This window comes from Rhinichthys klamathensis, unplaced genomic scaffold (genome assembly GCF_029890125.1).
Source record: "Rhinichthys klamathensis goyatoka isolate OS25496 unplaced genomic scaffold, OSU_Roscu_1.1 h1tg000454l_1, whole genome shotgun sequence".
NCBI lineage: Eukaryota > Metazoa > Chordata > Actinopteri > Cypriniformes > Leuciscidae > Rhinichthys > Rhinichthys klamathensis.
The window spans coordinates 394,902-409,135 of NW_026606946.1; the positions used below are offsets into that span (position 1 = coordinate 394,902).

A 14,234-nucleotide genomic window follows, 5' to 3' on the forward strand; every position below is an offset into this window, starting at 1 on the left:
AGCGAATCAGAAAGAGAAGCGACTTTCATTAAAGGCCGTTTGCTACAATAACACCAGCGACATCAAGCATCACTGATCCCTCTTGGCGTTTAGTAAGGTTGGTGCATTTCTTTATAATCGATACGGCTGTGTGTTATTATTGCTGCAGGTGCATAAAGCATCACTAAACTAAAGCTCAGTGTTCGAGTGTGTGTGTGTGTGTGTGTGTGTGTGTGTGTGTACTGTTACGCTTCTGTCTGGGCCTGTTTAATCTTTTTCATTTGCAAACAGAAACAATTGTTGCTTTAACGTTTAAAGTTTGATTGCACACATGCACATGCAGAATGACATTAATATAATGCACACATAATACGACACGCGCGTGCATCTCTCTTGTGCACCTTTTTAAAAACACTGTTTGCGCTTATAAGAACAGAGTTCAGAGTAAAAATAAAATGCTGTTAATTTCAGCAATGGTTGATTATTATGTTTTCCCCCCTCATTTATAGATGATCCTGACAGCATATATGGACACCTGTGTCCTTCACCAGGTAAAGACACTTACAACACCTGTATGTGAGATATAGATTTGTTTATGTCCATATTATAAATCCTCTCGTAATGTCCAAAAGCAATTGGCAATTAATTTAGTTTCACATGACCATGACACCTTCATCCACTGAGGTCTGTCCAGACAGCCGCACCGTTGGAGGTGACAGGATTGGTCAAGAAGGGACAGATTATCATCATGGGGAAGGTGCCAGGGAAACGGAAGTTTCTCCATGAAGGAATGACACGTCAACTGAACAAGTCAAAAGGTCCAGATTGACTATATGAACTTTGCTCACATCACAGGATCACCGGAAGAAAGCCTGAACGCCTCATCCACCTGCTGGACTCATGCTACATACACCTGGTGAGAACAGGAGTTCTGCAGGGGAACACAGCCCTCTGAGCTTCTACAGATGCTGACATTGCAAAGACAATTGTTGAGTTACATCTCAATCACGACAAACGTCTTACTGTGACCCCTTAAGTGTCTGAATGTGACCCACGGGGTCAAGGAGGGACTGTAAGACTGGAAAACTGGAAACTGGGTGAAGAGATAGACCACTGGTCTATGAGACAAAGGACCTTGGCAAATTAACATTTGAACTCTCACACACACACACACACTTCTTCCCCACATCCCCCACTCTCGCAGTGACACATAAAAACTCACATAAGAATATCTATGGTTTGATGTGAATGATTATCATTGAGTATTATGTTTGGTATCATTTGAAATGTCTCAAGAATGAGTGGTACAAATGTCTCATTCCCAAAGTATAAAACAAAAGGTAATAAGGTTTTTTAGAAGTTTAGAGAAACTGGCACACAAAGAAAGGTGGACAAATGGCCTTCCTCCCCTACCCCCAAAATAAGGTGTAACCTGAATGCAAATTACCATTGAAAAGAAGTTCTGGCTATTTAATGGAAGGCAGCAAGGAGTCGTGGCTTTTTCTGTATTTCAGATAGCCCATGAGGTAGCTCATGTAGTTCTTAAATGTTGGGTTTGCATCTATTTCTCTAATCCTAAAACATTTGATGATTTGCATTGATTATCTTTCAATTGATTATGGAATTGTTATAATTTACCTGACATAATAAATTGTTATATTTGATTATTCTAACAGACTTTGACTTCATTTCCATTGGAGTTAAAAGGAATAGTCAAACATTAACGTATATTTAAAGATGCACAGATATCATTGAAAAACACTTTCATTTTATGGAGTCAGATGAAACGAGTTAATACATAAGATAATGTATTGCATTTAATTATAAATCCCTTTGCCATTGGAAGAGACGGAACGCGCATGTGACCTTCACCGCTAATTTGAATGCCGCCCTTGGATCGAATTAGTCGGACTTACAATGGTTTACACTGGATTGAAAAGTAAGCGCTATAGTGCAAACTGACCCAGTAGCCATCTAACAAAAAGGAAGTTTTGCTAACTATCCCATTAAGTTATTAAAACGTTGTTTCTGCAGTTTTCTGAATGTTTTTTCTTGGTTATGCGAACGAAAAAGGAACATTCCATTTTATCATTCTGCAAACATTATGGGAACATTACTTCCAAATGTTCTGAAACATGTAGTAACATTTTTTTAAATGTTAGACGAACTTCCAAATAAAATGTTTTGGAAAAATACGTTCCATTAACGATGTACAAATAATATTTTGTGCTAACGTTTTGAGAACATTATTCAAGACTTTGAACTTTGAACGAATGTTCTATTTAACATTACTGGAAAAACATTGAACATTCCATTTTTATCATTTTACAAACATAATGGGAACGTTACTTTTGAATGTTCTCTGAAAACTCTGAAACAATTAGTGAAAAAAATGTTAGACAAAAGTCCAACAATTTTTTTTCGATGTATAAATAATATGGTTGTAATGTTTTGAAAACATTATTTAAGACCAGATAACTCTGATTAAACGTTCTATTAACTTTACTGGAAGATGCTTGTTCATAACCTTGAGAGAACCTTGACAAAACGTTCCCTGTTAGCTGGGATTGTGAACTTTAATTGGGTCAAATTATGAGGAATGATTAAAATTCATAGTACAATGAAATTTTAGAACTCAAAAATGTTCTAGTAAAACGAACTGCAAAGTTTCAAAGCACCTTGTTTCACGCAAATTCATCGTTTCTTTACCTTTAACGGTGAGACTGAAGCTCTTGTGTTGATTCTCATTAATCCAGCATAAATACAGTCCTTCATCTTTCTCCGTCAGCTTAGAAATCAGCAGAGAGAAATTTCCTGAAGGTATATTAAACATGTGAATTCTGCCCTGATAGAGTCGATTCAGTTCATTAGAGTTAGTCGTCTGGTTTAGTTCTCTGTTTGGTAATTTCCATCTGAACTCTAGTTCACCACGAGCGCTGCATTTGACCGAACAGGACAGAAACACGGATTCTCCTGGATATCTGCTGATCGCCACTGATGTTTCATTCCCGGATATAGAACAACCTGCCAACACAAAGGAGAATAAAATTTGATTATCATGATATGCTGACTCAAAGTCTGTTGGTCAAACTTAATAAAATTACTGTATTACAAACAGTCTCACATGGTTGAATAGATTTTTCTGAACTTAACCTAAGTGAATCCCACTCATGAGTAAAATTAATCGTAATTTATTGAGATCACACCAAGCTCACTTGTTATATATTGTATATTCATTGCACTCGACACTCAGGGTTCAGGGTTTCCCATTCGTAACTACAACATGCAAGTGCGTTCAACTATTGTATACAATATCTTTCTGACAAGACTAATAGTCATCAACTTTCAGTTCATAAAAGAAATGGAAACTAGTGTGTGAATGACTTCAGAGGTAACAGTGGTTTATGGTTGGTCTGCATGTATTATTATTAAAAATGAAACAAGCATTCATTACCTTCAATTATTAGATTTACTCTCTCTGTTGATTTACACCAATATGATCTTGAGTCGTCTAGAGTGAGTTGAGTGATGGACAGCGAGAGGTTCCCGTGAATCTGAACCCGGCCTTTATATCGCTGATCCGTCATGACGTCCGCTGAGTTCTGTGTTTCCCCGATATCTGAGTGTCTCCACTGGATATCTTTATGCTGTGAGTGTCCATCACTGCAGGGAAGCAGCACAGACTCTCCTGGAGAACCGCTGATGTCTCGCACCCCTCCTTTGCAGTCAAAACCAACACAAACAGAGAATTAAACTGTTATTTTGAATTACATTTTTTGGTAACACTTTAGAATGCTGTTCCTTCATTAATGAATAACTAGGAACAAATGAGCAACGCACTATTAACATTCTAACAATAAACTCTGGCGGAGTCTCTATCGTCATCACCGGCGGCCATCTTGTCACAGGCAAGCTTTCTGGAGGGCTCTGTGGTGCCTGATGTAAGATGAGTGATCAGCACCAACACAAATACTCTCATCTCGTTGAAATCTTGACGGATTTAGAAACGGTTTGGTTTCTTACAAACATTATTAACGTGGCTATAATGATTATTTATTGATACACTTATTATTCATAAGTATGCAGTGTCATAACTACATCTCTGACGTTTATAACAAACCAAACCGTTTGAAAATCGGTAGAAAATTGAGCATTTAAAAAGCACATGCACCATTAAAACACAATGTTACGAGAGAGCGAGCTGCCTGTGGCAAGATGGCCGCCAGGTGCGGACGTCGACCTCCATTGGCCAGCAGCGCGGACGAGACATCTAGCCTTTATTATGGATATCTATGGTTACTACATCCTTCTAAAGGAACTACTAATAATTTGGATCAGTATCTAAAGTGAAAAACATGATAACTCCCTAATATTGACTGAAGTCATTGTAAGCTTTAGAGATTTTTGTAAGATTTTGAATAGTTGTAATTCCTTCCGATGGATTTGGTAACACTTTAGTCATTACTAGTGTGTTCCCATGATCTTCACTTTAGATACGGATCCAAATAATTAGTAGTTCCTTTAGAAAGATGTAGTAACACTTGAGTCATTACTAATGGGTTACCGTTACCTTATATTATACATTATGCATAATTAATATTAATTATGAACCTGTAGTTTTTAGTAGTCTTCAGTGAGGTACTGTATGAAAAATAGTAGTTATGAGCTAATAGTGAACTACCATATTCGACTAAGCGACTAATTTGTTCATCAGAGTTCATTGTTAGTTAGTAGTTACTAGAATGTTAATAGTGTGTTACTCATTTGTTAATGTGTAGGTCATTAATGAAGTATTCTTTTTTTTTTTTTTTTTACAAAGATAAGAGCAGAAGTACTGCACAAACAGAAACCACTGTCATAGGAGGATGTTTTATTGACTTATGAAAATCAGTTTGTGCCATAAATGCCTAAATGAACTGATATTGTTGTTTAGACGTACCTGTTACGAAGTGAAGTCCAGCGCAGAGCAGAAAAACACACACACACATCACACCTGAAGTCTGTAGCACAGCCATCGCTCCCTGTCTCTTCTTCCTCTCCGTTCACTCGCTCGGATGGACAGCTGAGAGAAAAAGAGAAGTATTCAAGATACTTTTCTTTAAGCCAGTCACCACTTCCTGAGAAGTTCTGCCCTCTGTTAAAAACATACATTAACACATACATGATAATCTGACCAGAACAAATCAGAACGAGTTGGTCTTTTTTTATTTACTTTTTTGTACATGCATCATAATCTTGAAAAGCTTTATTGAAATATACTACCACATAAACTCTGATTTCACAGAACTGTAGGATGCAACTCAAATAAGTGTAATAAACTCACACATGTCTGTATGAGTCCCTCTAGTGGCCAACATCGTGGTTTCGTTCTTTTGCAGTGATTGTAATATACGCAGAACAGACTCACCTGACAAGATACGTTCAAAAAACATTTCGCTAACATTCTCATTAAGTTATGAAAACGTTCAAATCATCTTAAAGATTTTGTTGTTGTTGTTATGCCAATGTTGGGGAACGTTCCATTTGATAATTCTTCAAACATTATTGGAACGTTGCTTTTGAATGTTTTCCTGAACGTTCTGAAACAAGCAACATTTAATAACCGTCCAACTCAAGTTCCATGGATGATGTATAGAATGTTTTAAGAGCATTATTAAATACCAAATAACTGGCTACACTGTTACAGTGTAATTATATATTAAAACAACTACCGGTACATGTATTTATAGGGTTAGGGTAGGGTTAGGGTTTGGTCGAGGGTTAGTTGTATGTAATTATGCATAATTTACTGTTATTACTAGGGTTGGGTACCGAAACTCGGTGCCAATAGGGAACCGGTTCCGACGTAAACGGTAGTAACCAGACCGAATAAGAAAGAAAATTTCGGTGCCTGATTTCGGTGCCTAACTTCATTAGGCACACACGCGCACACACACACACACAAGGTCTCTCGCTCTCTCTCTCTCCGCCGTGCGTGTGCTACACAGTTTGGAGCACAGTTTCTTCTGTCTCGCATGCGCGCTCTTTCTCGCAAGGTTTGGCTGCATTTCACGTGTAAAATTACGTGTCAGAACGCCCTCTGGGTGTGCCGATAGTCTGAATCCCATATAGAATCAAGCCAATTCATTGGCTGATGGCGCCGCATCGACGCACTTACGTCGTCATACTATGCTGTCGCGCGCGCGCCATCTGCTCCTCAGATTTCTCTGCCGAAAAAGGAAGCTGGTCGGCAGCGCGAGGAGCTTGGCTGCGTCCCGTTCCCTATTGAGAGATATGTTACACCAACCAGAGATGTTCTCTTTCATAGGTTCACTCAACGCTGCGTAGCTAAGAAGCAGTGGATTTGTATTTGTAGGCTGCTGTATCACGTGCCGTTTGAACTGACGCGCTACAGCGATCTGTCACATTTCAAAGAGCCAAAACGTTATTTATTGTGTGAATCTCGTAAAAATATTGACAGAATCTGACAGCTGTGGATTTCCATATCAAAAGTAACCTTCTCTGTCTTGTCTGTCAGTGTCCTCTTTGTCCGCGATTTTTCTGTGTGAAAAGGGTCATTTGCGTGAGTCTCACGGTCAATGCGTGAGAGTTGGCAGCTCTGCCTGCTAGTAATCTCTATTAATCTCCAGTATTATTACATTGTTTGATACAATATTGTTTCATTTGATATTATGTAAATATGAATTTTTATTTTATATTGGTTTTATTATTACCATATGTTACTTGTATTTATATTGTTTAAAGATTTAAGTTAATATTGTGTCCAGTTTGGCCCTGTAAATTAAAGGGTATTATTTTTTGATAAAGTGTGTGCGGTTTCATTTTCTTAAGTACCGATTTAAGAACCGTTTAAGCACCGGAACCGTTTAAAAAATACCGAGTAGGTACTGGAATCGGATAAAACCCAAACGATACCCAACCCTAGTTATTACTATGGTAAGTAGCCTACATATCAAGGACACTGTATAATAAAGTGTTGCCAAATAACTGAACGAACGTTCTAGTAACTTTACAAGAAGAATGTTCGTTCAGAGAAACTTGCCAGAACGTTATAGCCAAGCTTCTGATGAACCATTCCATGTTTTATAGCTGGATTATGTCTCTTTGTCACGGCAAGTATGTAACTGTAAACCAGGATTTTAACATGATCGCATGAATTTCATAATATTTTCACTATTGATACGTTCACATACAGAATAATGCTGATTCCTCCTACTCGTTGTGGATATGCAGTCTTATATATATATATATATATATATATATATATATATATATATATATATATATATATTCCTTTTTTACCTGTATACCTATCTATGGTCTTACCATCTTGCCAGCTGTTGCTAGGCGAAACCCAGGTCTGCTCTGATTGGTCTGCATCCTGCAGCCTCGAGCCAATCAGCATCAGATCCGATGAACGTTCATGGCATTATATGTCTGCAGTCTCGCGCCGTCTGTTGTAAAAAAATGAGATTTTACATTTTGAGTGTAACATACACGTAAGTAGTAAAGGTTTGTGTGCGCTGTTCGTTTTGTCGTTATAATATCACGGTTCACTCGAGTGTCGTTTGCGATGTGACGGCTGAAGCTCTTGTGGAAATGGCGGACGGAGAGAGACAGTCGGTGCAGGATCCCAAAAAATGAGCGAATCAGAAAGAGAAGCGACTTTCATTAAAGGCCGTTTGCTACAATAACACCAGCGACATCAAGCATCACTGATCCCTCTTGGCGTTTAGTAAGGTTGGTGCATTTCTTTATAATCGATACGGCTGTGTGTTATTATTGCTGCAGGTGCATAAAGCATCACTAAACTAAAGCTCAGTGTTCGAGTGTGTGTGTGTGTGTGTGTGTACTGTTACGCTTCTGTCTGGGCCTGTTTAATCTTTTTCATTTGCAAACAGAAACAATTGTTGCTTTAACGTTTAAAGTTTGATTGCACACATGCACATGCAGAATGACATCAATATAATGCACACATAATACGACACGCGCGTGCATCTCTCTTGTGCACCTTTTTAAAAACACTGTTTGCGCTTATAAGAACAGAGTTCAGAGTAAAAATAAAATGCTGTTAATTTCAGCAATGGTTGATTATTATGTTTTCCCCCCTCATTTATAGATGATCCTGACAGCATATATGGACACCTGTGTCCTTCACCAGGTAAAGACACTTACAACACCTGTATGTGAGATATAGATTTGTTTATGTCCATATTATAAATCCTCTCGTAATGTCCAAAAGCAATTGGCAATTAATTTAGTTTCACATGACCATCTTTTTCTACCGTAACAATGAATCATTAGTTGTTAAACGTTTTTTTTCTTGGTTATAGTAACATTAAGGGAACATTCCATTTTAACATTTTACAAACGTTATGAGAATGTTACTTTTGAATTTTTTCGGAATGTTATGAAAAAAGTAGTTTTACAAAAAAAGCTAGACCTTTCAGAAAAACCTTTCAGAAAAAAGTTCCATAAATAGCGTTTTTGTGGTAACGTTTTGAGAACGTATTTAAAGACCAGATTACTTTAAATGTACATTCTATTATTGTTACTAGAAGAATTTTGAACATTTCATTTTAGCATTTTGCAAACATTATGGGAATGTTACTCTGAACATTCTGAAACAAGTAGTTGCATTTTAAAAAAGTGATGTTGTTGTCGTAATGTTTTGAGAACATTAAAGGTAGGGTAGGCAATTTTTTGGAGCGGCTAGCAATTGCAAGTTAGCTTTGAAAGCATGAGCGTCTCCAAAGCCACGCCTCCTTCAAAACATGAGCTAGTTTAACGCCGTCTCTCGTCTCGTGACGCTTTGCAAACTCTGCTGTGTGCGTACACAGCAGAGTTTGCAAAGCGTCACGAGACGAGAGACGGCGTTAAACTAGCTCATGTTTCAAAGCACATAACATTACAATAATAATGAACATAAAGAACTTAAAACTGCAGTGAACCAAAGACAGTCTCAAAAACACGGTTTGAAATCGCTGGTGTTTCTGACGTCACAAACTACCTTGTAACCAATCAGATCAACGTGTGATCGTCAACCAGTGGATCTCTGAGCTGAGTGAGTGAGTGGAGGCGGGCTCATTTGCATATTCGTAGAACCACGTTTACTAAATGAGGCGAGGGTGTCGAGTTACATTCAAGATATTTTAAGGCATGAGAACAAGGAATTTTTTTTTAAAATATGTCATTTTGGTGATTAAAGATGAGTTTTAAGGGATAAAATGATTGACTACAGGGGGACTTTAAACCAGCCAGCATAAACAAGAAATATTTCTGGAACAAATCATCACATTCTATAAACCTTACTGAAAGAAAGTTTTTTTTAAATATTTTTTGCGACTGTACAGTGCTATTTTCACAGCTGAGATTGTAGAAAATCAAATGAATCTTTCAAAATTAGACCAGGAACATGTGTGAGCCTGGACCACAAAACCAGTCACATGGGTCAAATTTTTGAAATTCAGATTTATAGATCGTATGAAAATCTGTTATCTGAGGGTGCAAAAAAATCGAAACATTGAGAAAACCCCCTTTAAAGTTGTGCATTTATGTTGGCGATTGTGCTGCACTCACTCACAAAAATAAATGTTTATATATTTACGGTAGGAAATTTACAAAATATCTAGATGGAACATGATCTTTACTTAATAACCTAATGATTTTTGGCATAAAAGAAAAATCAATAATTTTGACCCATACAATGTATTGTTGGCTATTGCCACAAATATACCCGTGCGACTCGAGACTGTTTTTTGTGATCCAGGATCACACTTATTTAGAAAGAACACGTGGTCTATTTTTAGTTCATGTTGATTTAAAAAAAAGAAGAAAGATTGTGCTTTCTGTGACTTGTTTAAAGTGGCATTCTCTTTTTGACTTGTTCTTGACAGAAATATCATATTAAATGAGAAAAAAATATAGTGTGGGACTTATAAGTTATCAAATGAAAAAGGGAAATAATTTCAGAGATGGAAGATGCATTTTTGTTTACACTCACAGTCACATGCACTGATGAATCCTTCACAATTAGACCAGGAACATTTATTTAGAAAGTACATGTGAAAGTACATTAATGTTCATTAAAAAAAAAACAGATTTTTGTTTTGGAATGATTCAAAGATTGTGCTTTCTGTGCACTTGTTTAACGTGGCATTCTCTGTTTTTGATGTGTTGTTGCCAGACTCTGCGGGCTCTGAATGCCCCATAGCAGCAGTTCTGGAGGAAGAGGGGGACCGAGTGTTTCGGTGGCGTCACGCGCTGCTGCAGGGGATGGAGTACCACAGTTCAGGGACCCTGCCTCTCCTGGGGAGCCCGCGCTACTGTCCCGGCACGAGCAGCGCCAGCGGATACCTCTGCCAGACCGGACACTGCTGCCAGGAGACCGGCTGCTGCACGTACTACTATGAGCTGTGGTGTGAGTCCCTCTGTTTAACCAGCACACATACACAATTACCGTCAATATTCATCCCAGCTAACAAAAATCGATAATTTTGTTATTTCCGAATGTTCTCTGAACAAAAAAGAAATCTTGGTTATGCGAACATTAAAGTCCCCCTGTGGTGAAAATCCAGCTTTTAATGTTGTTTATATGTCTATGTGGTGTTTTTAATAAGACAAACCATGTGTAAATTCATAAGTCGACAGCATTGCTGAGTATTTTCTCGTTAAAATGACAGAGAACCAAAAACGCATTTTGAAATCGCTGGTGTTTCTGTCATAGGGCTGGGCGGTATATCGAGTTTGTACGATATATCGATATATTTTTTTGAAACGATGAAATAAGGCAATACCGTTTATATCGATACAGTAGTTTGATACGAGCAACGGCAGAAAAACAGCAGAGGTCGCAGTGTGAGCTGCAGTGAAAGTAGCGTACAATTTGTCCTAAACATGACACAAGCTTATATTAAGGGCTTCAAAATAACTGGTAAGATATAGTTAACAAGTTTAAAGCAGCTTGTCCTGTCAGATGCTCTGACAGATACTGTTGCTGACTGACAGATAAATACTTGCGCTGTTTAATAAGTTTAAGATGTGGTGCTTTCCTCAGTGCTTAACTTACATTTCACAGGTATATTCTCCATCTGTAAATGTTAGAAAGTCAAACAAAATATGTCCATTTCACTGTCAGGAGAGGACGAGCTTCTGCAAGTGAATCTCCGCTAAAATTCAAGCGTCCGTGAACGAGCGCCAAACAGACGGAGCACAATAGAATAGTAGCGCAATAATTCCGACTAAAATAAACATAGGCTATTGCTAAAATATTTGTTGTTGGAACAATAAATGTGCCATATGTGGAATTTTAAACCTACAAGTATATTTTTATGAAAGTGACCATTATAATAAGTAATCAAATGCAGGCTAATATAATTAGTTTGTGCTTTTGTTTTTGTTTTTGTTTTCATTTTCGTTTTTAGTTTAGCCTTTAATCAATTTAAAAACAAAAGCTTTTTGCACGTAATATATTGCATAGCCTACATTACATTCACTATATTTGGTTCCATATCCTTCAATATCAACATTGTTTGTAGGATATCATTGGGCAGAATGTGAAATATTTTTTTTTTAAATAAATACAGATTTTCTTTATCCAAATAGGAAACAGTAGAAAGTACCGAGATATATATCGTATATCGCCATTTAACCAAAACATACCGAGAAATAATTTTTTGGCTATATCGCCCAGCCCTATTCTGACATCATAAATGACTTTGTTACCAAGGTAACTAGAGTGGATCTCTAATCTGCTGTGAGTGAGTGGAGGCGGGGCTAATTTGCATATTCATAGAACTGCGAATACTAAATGAGGCAAGGGTGTCGAGTTACATTCAAGATATTTTAAGAATTTCTTTTCAAGGAAAAAACTTTTAAATGTAATTTTTGTGATATCCCTGAGTTTTAAGGGATAAAGTTATCGACTACAGGGGGACTTTAAGGGAACATTCCTTTTTTTGGGAACGTTACTTTTGAATGTTTCCTGAAAAAATGTTACATGAACATCCAACTAAAACGTTTCAGATTTTTCTTTCCATAAATGAAGTATAAATATTGTTGTTGTGCTTACTGTAGTATAAGGTAGTATAAGGTTCTTTACGGTAGTATTAGAATGCATAGGAAATTTGTCAACATTCTATTTTATCATTCTTCAAACATTACGGGAACGTTACTTTTCAATGTTTTCTGAATGTTCTGAAACAAGTAGTAACATTTAAAAATATTAGACAAACATCCAACTAAAAGGTTTCAGAAAAAAGGATACCGTAAATTATGTATACATAATGCTTTTGTGCTGTTTTGAGAACATTATTAAAGGCCAATTATGAACGTTCCTGGAAGAGCGTATGTTCAAAACTTTGAGAATGTTCCCTGTAAACTGGATTAAAATGCGAATTATGTCATTTAATCACCCTCATGTCATTCCAAACTCGTACGACTTTCGTTCTTAGAATCTTGCATGTTGATTCATTTTTGGGTTGAATTTTTTGGTTCCTGTTAAGAATAGGGTAAAAATTTAAACTAATGTATTACCATATTTACCCAGTTTATTAATTACAGTATATTAATACACAGTATGTTAAGTTTTCTGAGATGTTATGTTTAAATAAGCAAATGAGGCACTATCTAATTAAGTATGCACGCATTTGCATACATTTCCAGATTATAAATCTGAACATTGGATAACACCAGGATCAAATTTCTTTTTTGATTTTGTTGACATTTTAGAGTTAAAGGATTTTGCTGAGGGGATTTTGAATATCTCTTTTTATCACTGCATAAATCAGAAAAGACTGTCAACAGCCCGAAAATAAAACTTTTTTTTAGGAATAAAATGTCATATAAATCAGTGTGAATGATATATGAACAAACCCCTCAGTAAAAACCTTCAGAATATAGACAGGAATAAAACTGTAAATTTTGGTGTTTGTAAGTGCTACAGAAGTGGAGAATAAACTCTTTAAAGATATGTATTGTAATTGAAATCTACAGATGCAAATAGATAAAGTGCAATAAAACACCTAAATGTGTATTTATGATATTTTCCCCTTTTTACTTGTTCAGTTTTACTCTGAAAGAAGACATACATAGATATACACTCACCTAAAGGATTATTAGGAACACCATACTAATACTGTGTTTGACCCCCTTTCGCCTTCAGAACTGCCTTAATTCTACGTGGCATTGATTCAACAAGGTGCTGAAAGCATTCTTTAGAAATGTTGGCCCATATTGATAGGATAGCATCTTGCAGTTGATGGAGATTTGTGGGATGCACATCCAGGGCACAAAGCTCCCATTCCACCACATCCCAAAGATGCTCTATTGGGTTGAGATCTGGTGACTGTGGGGGCCATTTTAGTACAGTGAACTCATGTTCAAGAAACCAATTTGAAATGATTCGAGCTTTGTGACATGGTGCATTATCCTGCTGGAAGTAGCCATCAGAGGATGGGTACATGGTGGCCATAAAGGGATGGACATGGTCTGAAACAATGCTCAGGTAGGCCGTGGCATTTAAACGATGCCCAATTGGCACTAAGGGGCCTAAAGTGTGCCAAGAAAACATCCCCCACACCATTACACCACCACCACCAGCCTGCACAGTGGTAACAAGGCATGATGGATCCATGTTCTCATTCTGTTTACGCCAAATTCTGACTCTACCATCTGAATGTCTCAACAGAAATCGAGACTCATCAGACCAGGCAACATTTTTCCAGTCTTCAACTGTCCAATTTTGGTGAGCTCTTGCAAATTGTAGCCTCTTTTTCCTATTTGTAGTGAAGATGAGTGGTACCCGGTGGGGTCTTCTGCTGTTGTAGCCCATCCGCCTCAAGGTTGTGCATGTTGTGGCTTCACAAATGCTTTGCTGCATACCTCGGTTGTAACGAGTGGTTATTTCAGTCAAAGTTGCTCTTCTATCAGCTTGAATCAGTCGGCCCATTCTCCTCTGACCTCTAGCATCAACAAGGCATTTTCGCCCACAGGACTGCCGCATACTGGATGTTTTTCCCTTTTCACACCATTCTTTGTAAACCCTAGAAATGGTTGTGCGTGAAAATCCCAGTAACTGAGCAGATTGTGAAATACTCAGACCGGCCCGTCTGGCACCAACAACCATGCCACGCTCAAAATTGCTTAAATCACCTTTCTTTCCCATTCTGGCATTCAGTTTGGAGTTCAGGAGATTGCCTTGACCAGGACCACACCCCTAAATGCATTGAAGCAACTGCCATGTGATTGGTTGATTA

At 37.5% G+C, this 14,234-nt stretch overlaps 1 protein-coding gene across 1 annotated transcript; it reads right to left on the minus strand.

Moving 5' to 3' along the window:
- Window positions 1-882: 882 nt before the first annotated feature.
- LOC130071730 (uncharacterized) lies at window positions 883-4,994 on the minus strand. The gene is made up of 4 exons (XM_056236587.1): window positions 4,919-4,994; window positions 3,434-3,697; window positions 2,689-3,003; window positions 883-947 (listed from the first exon to the last, which is right to left on the minus strand). The coding sequence occupies exons 1-4, from the start codon at window positions 4,992-4,994 to the stop codon at window positions 883-885; spliced, it is 720 nt and encodes a 239-aa protein (XP_056092562.1).
- Between the last annotated feature and the right edge of the window lie 9,240 nt (window positions 4,995-14,234).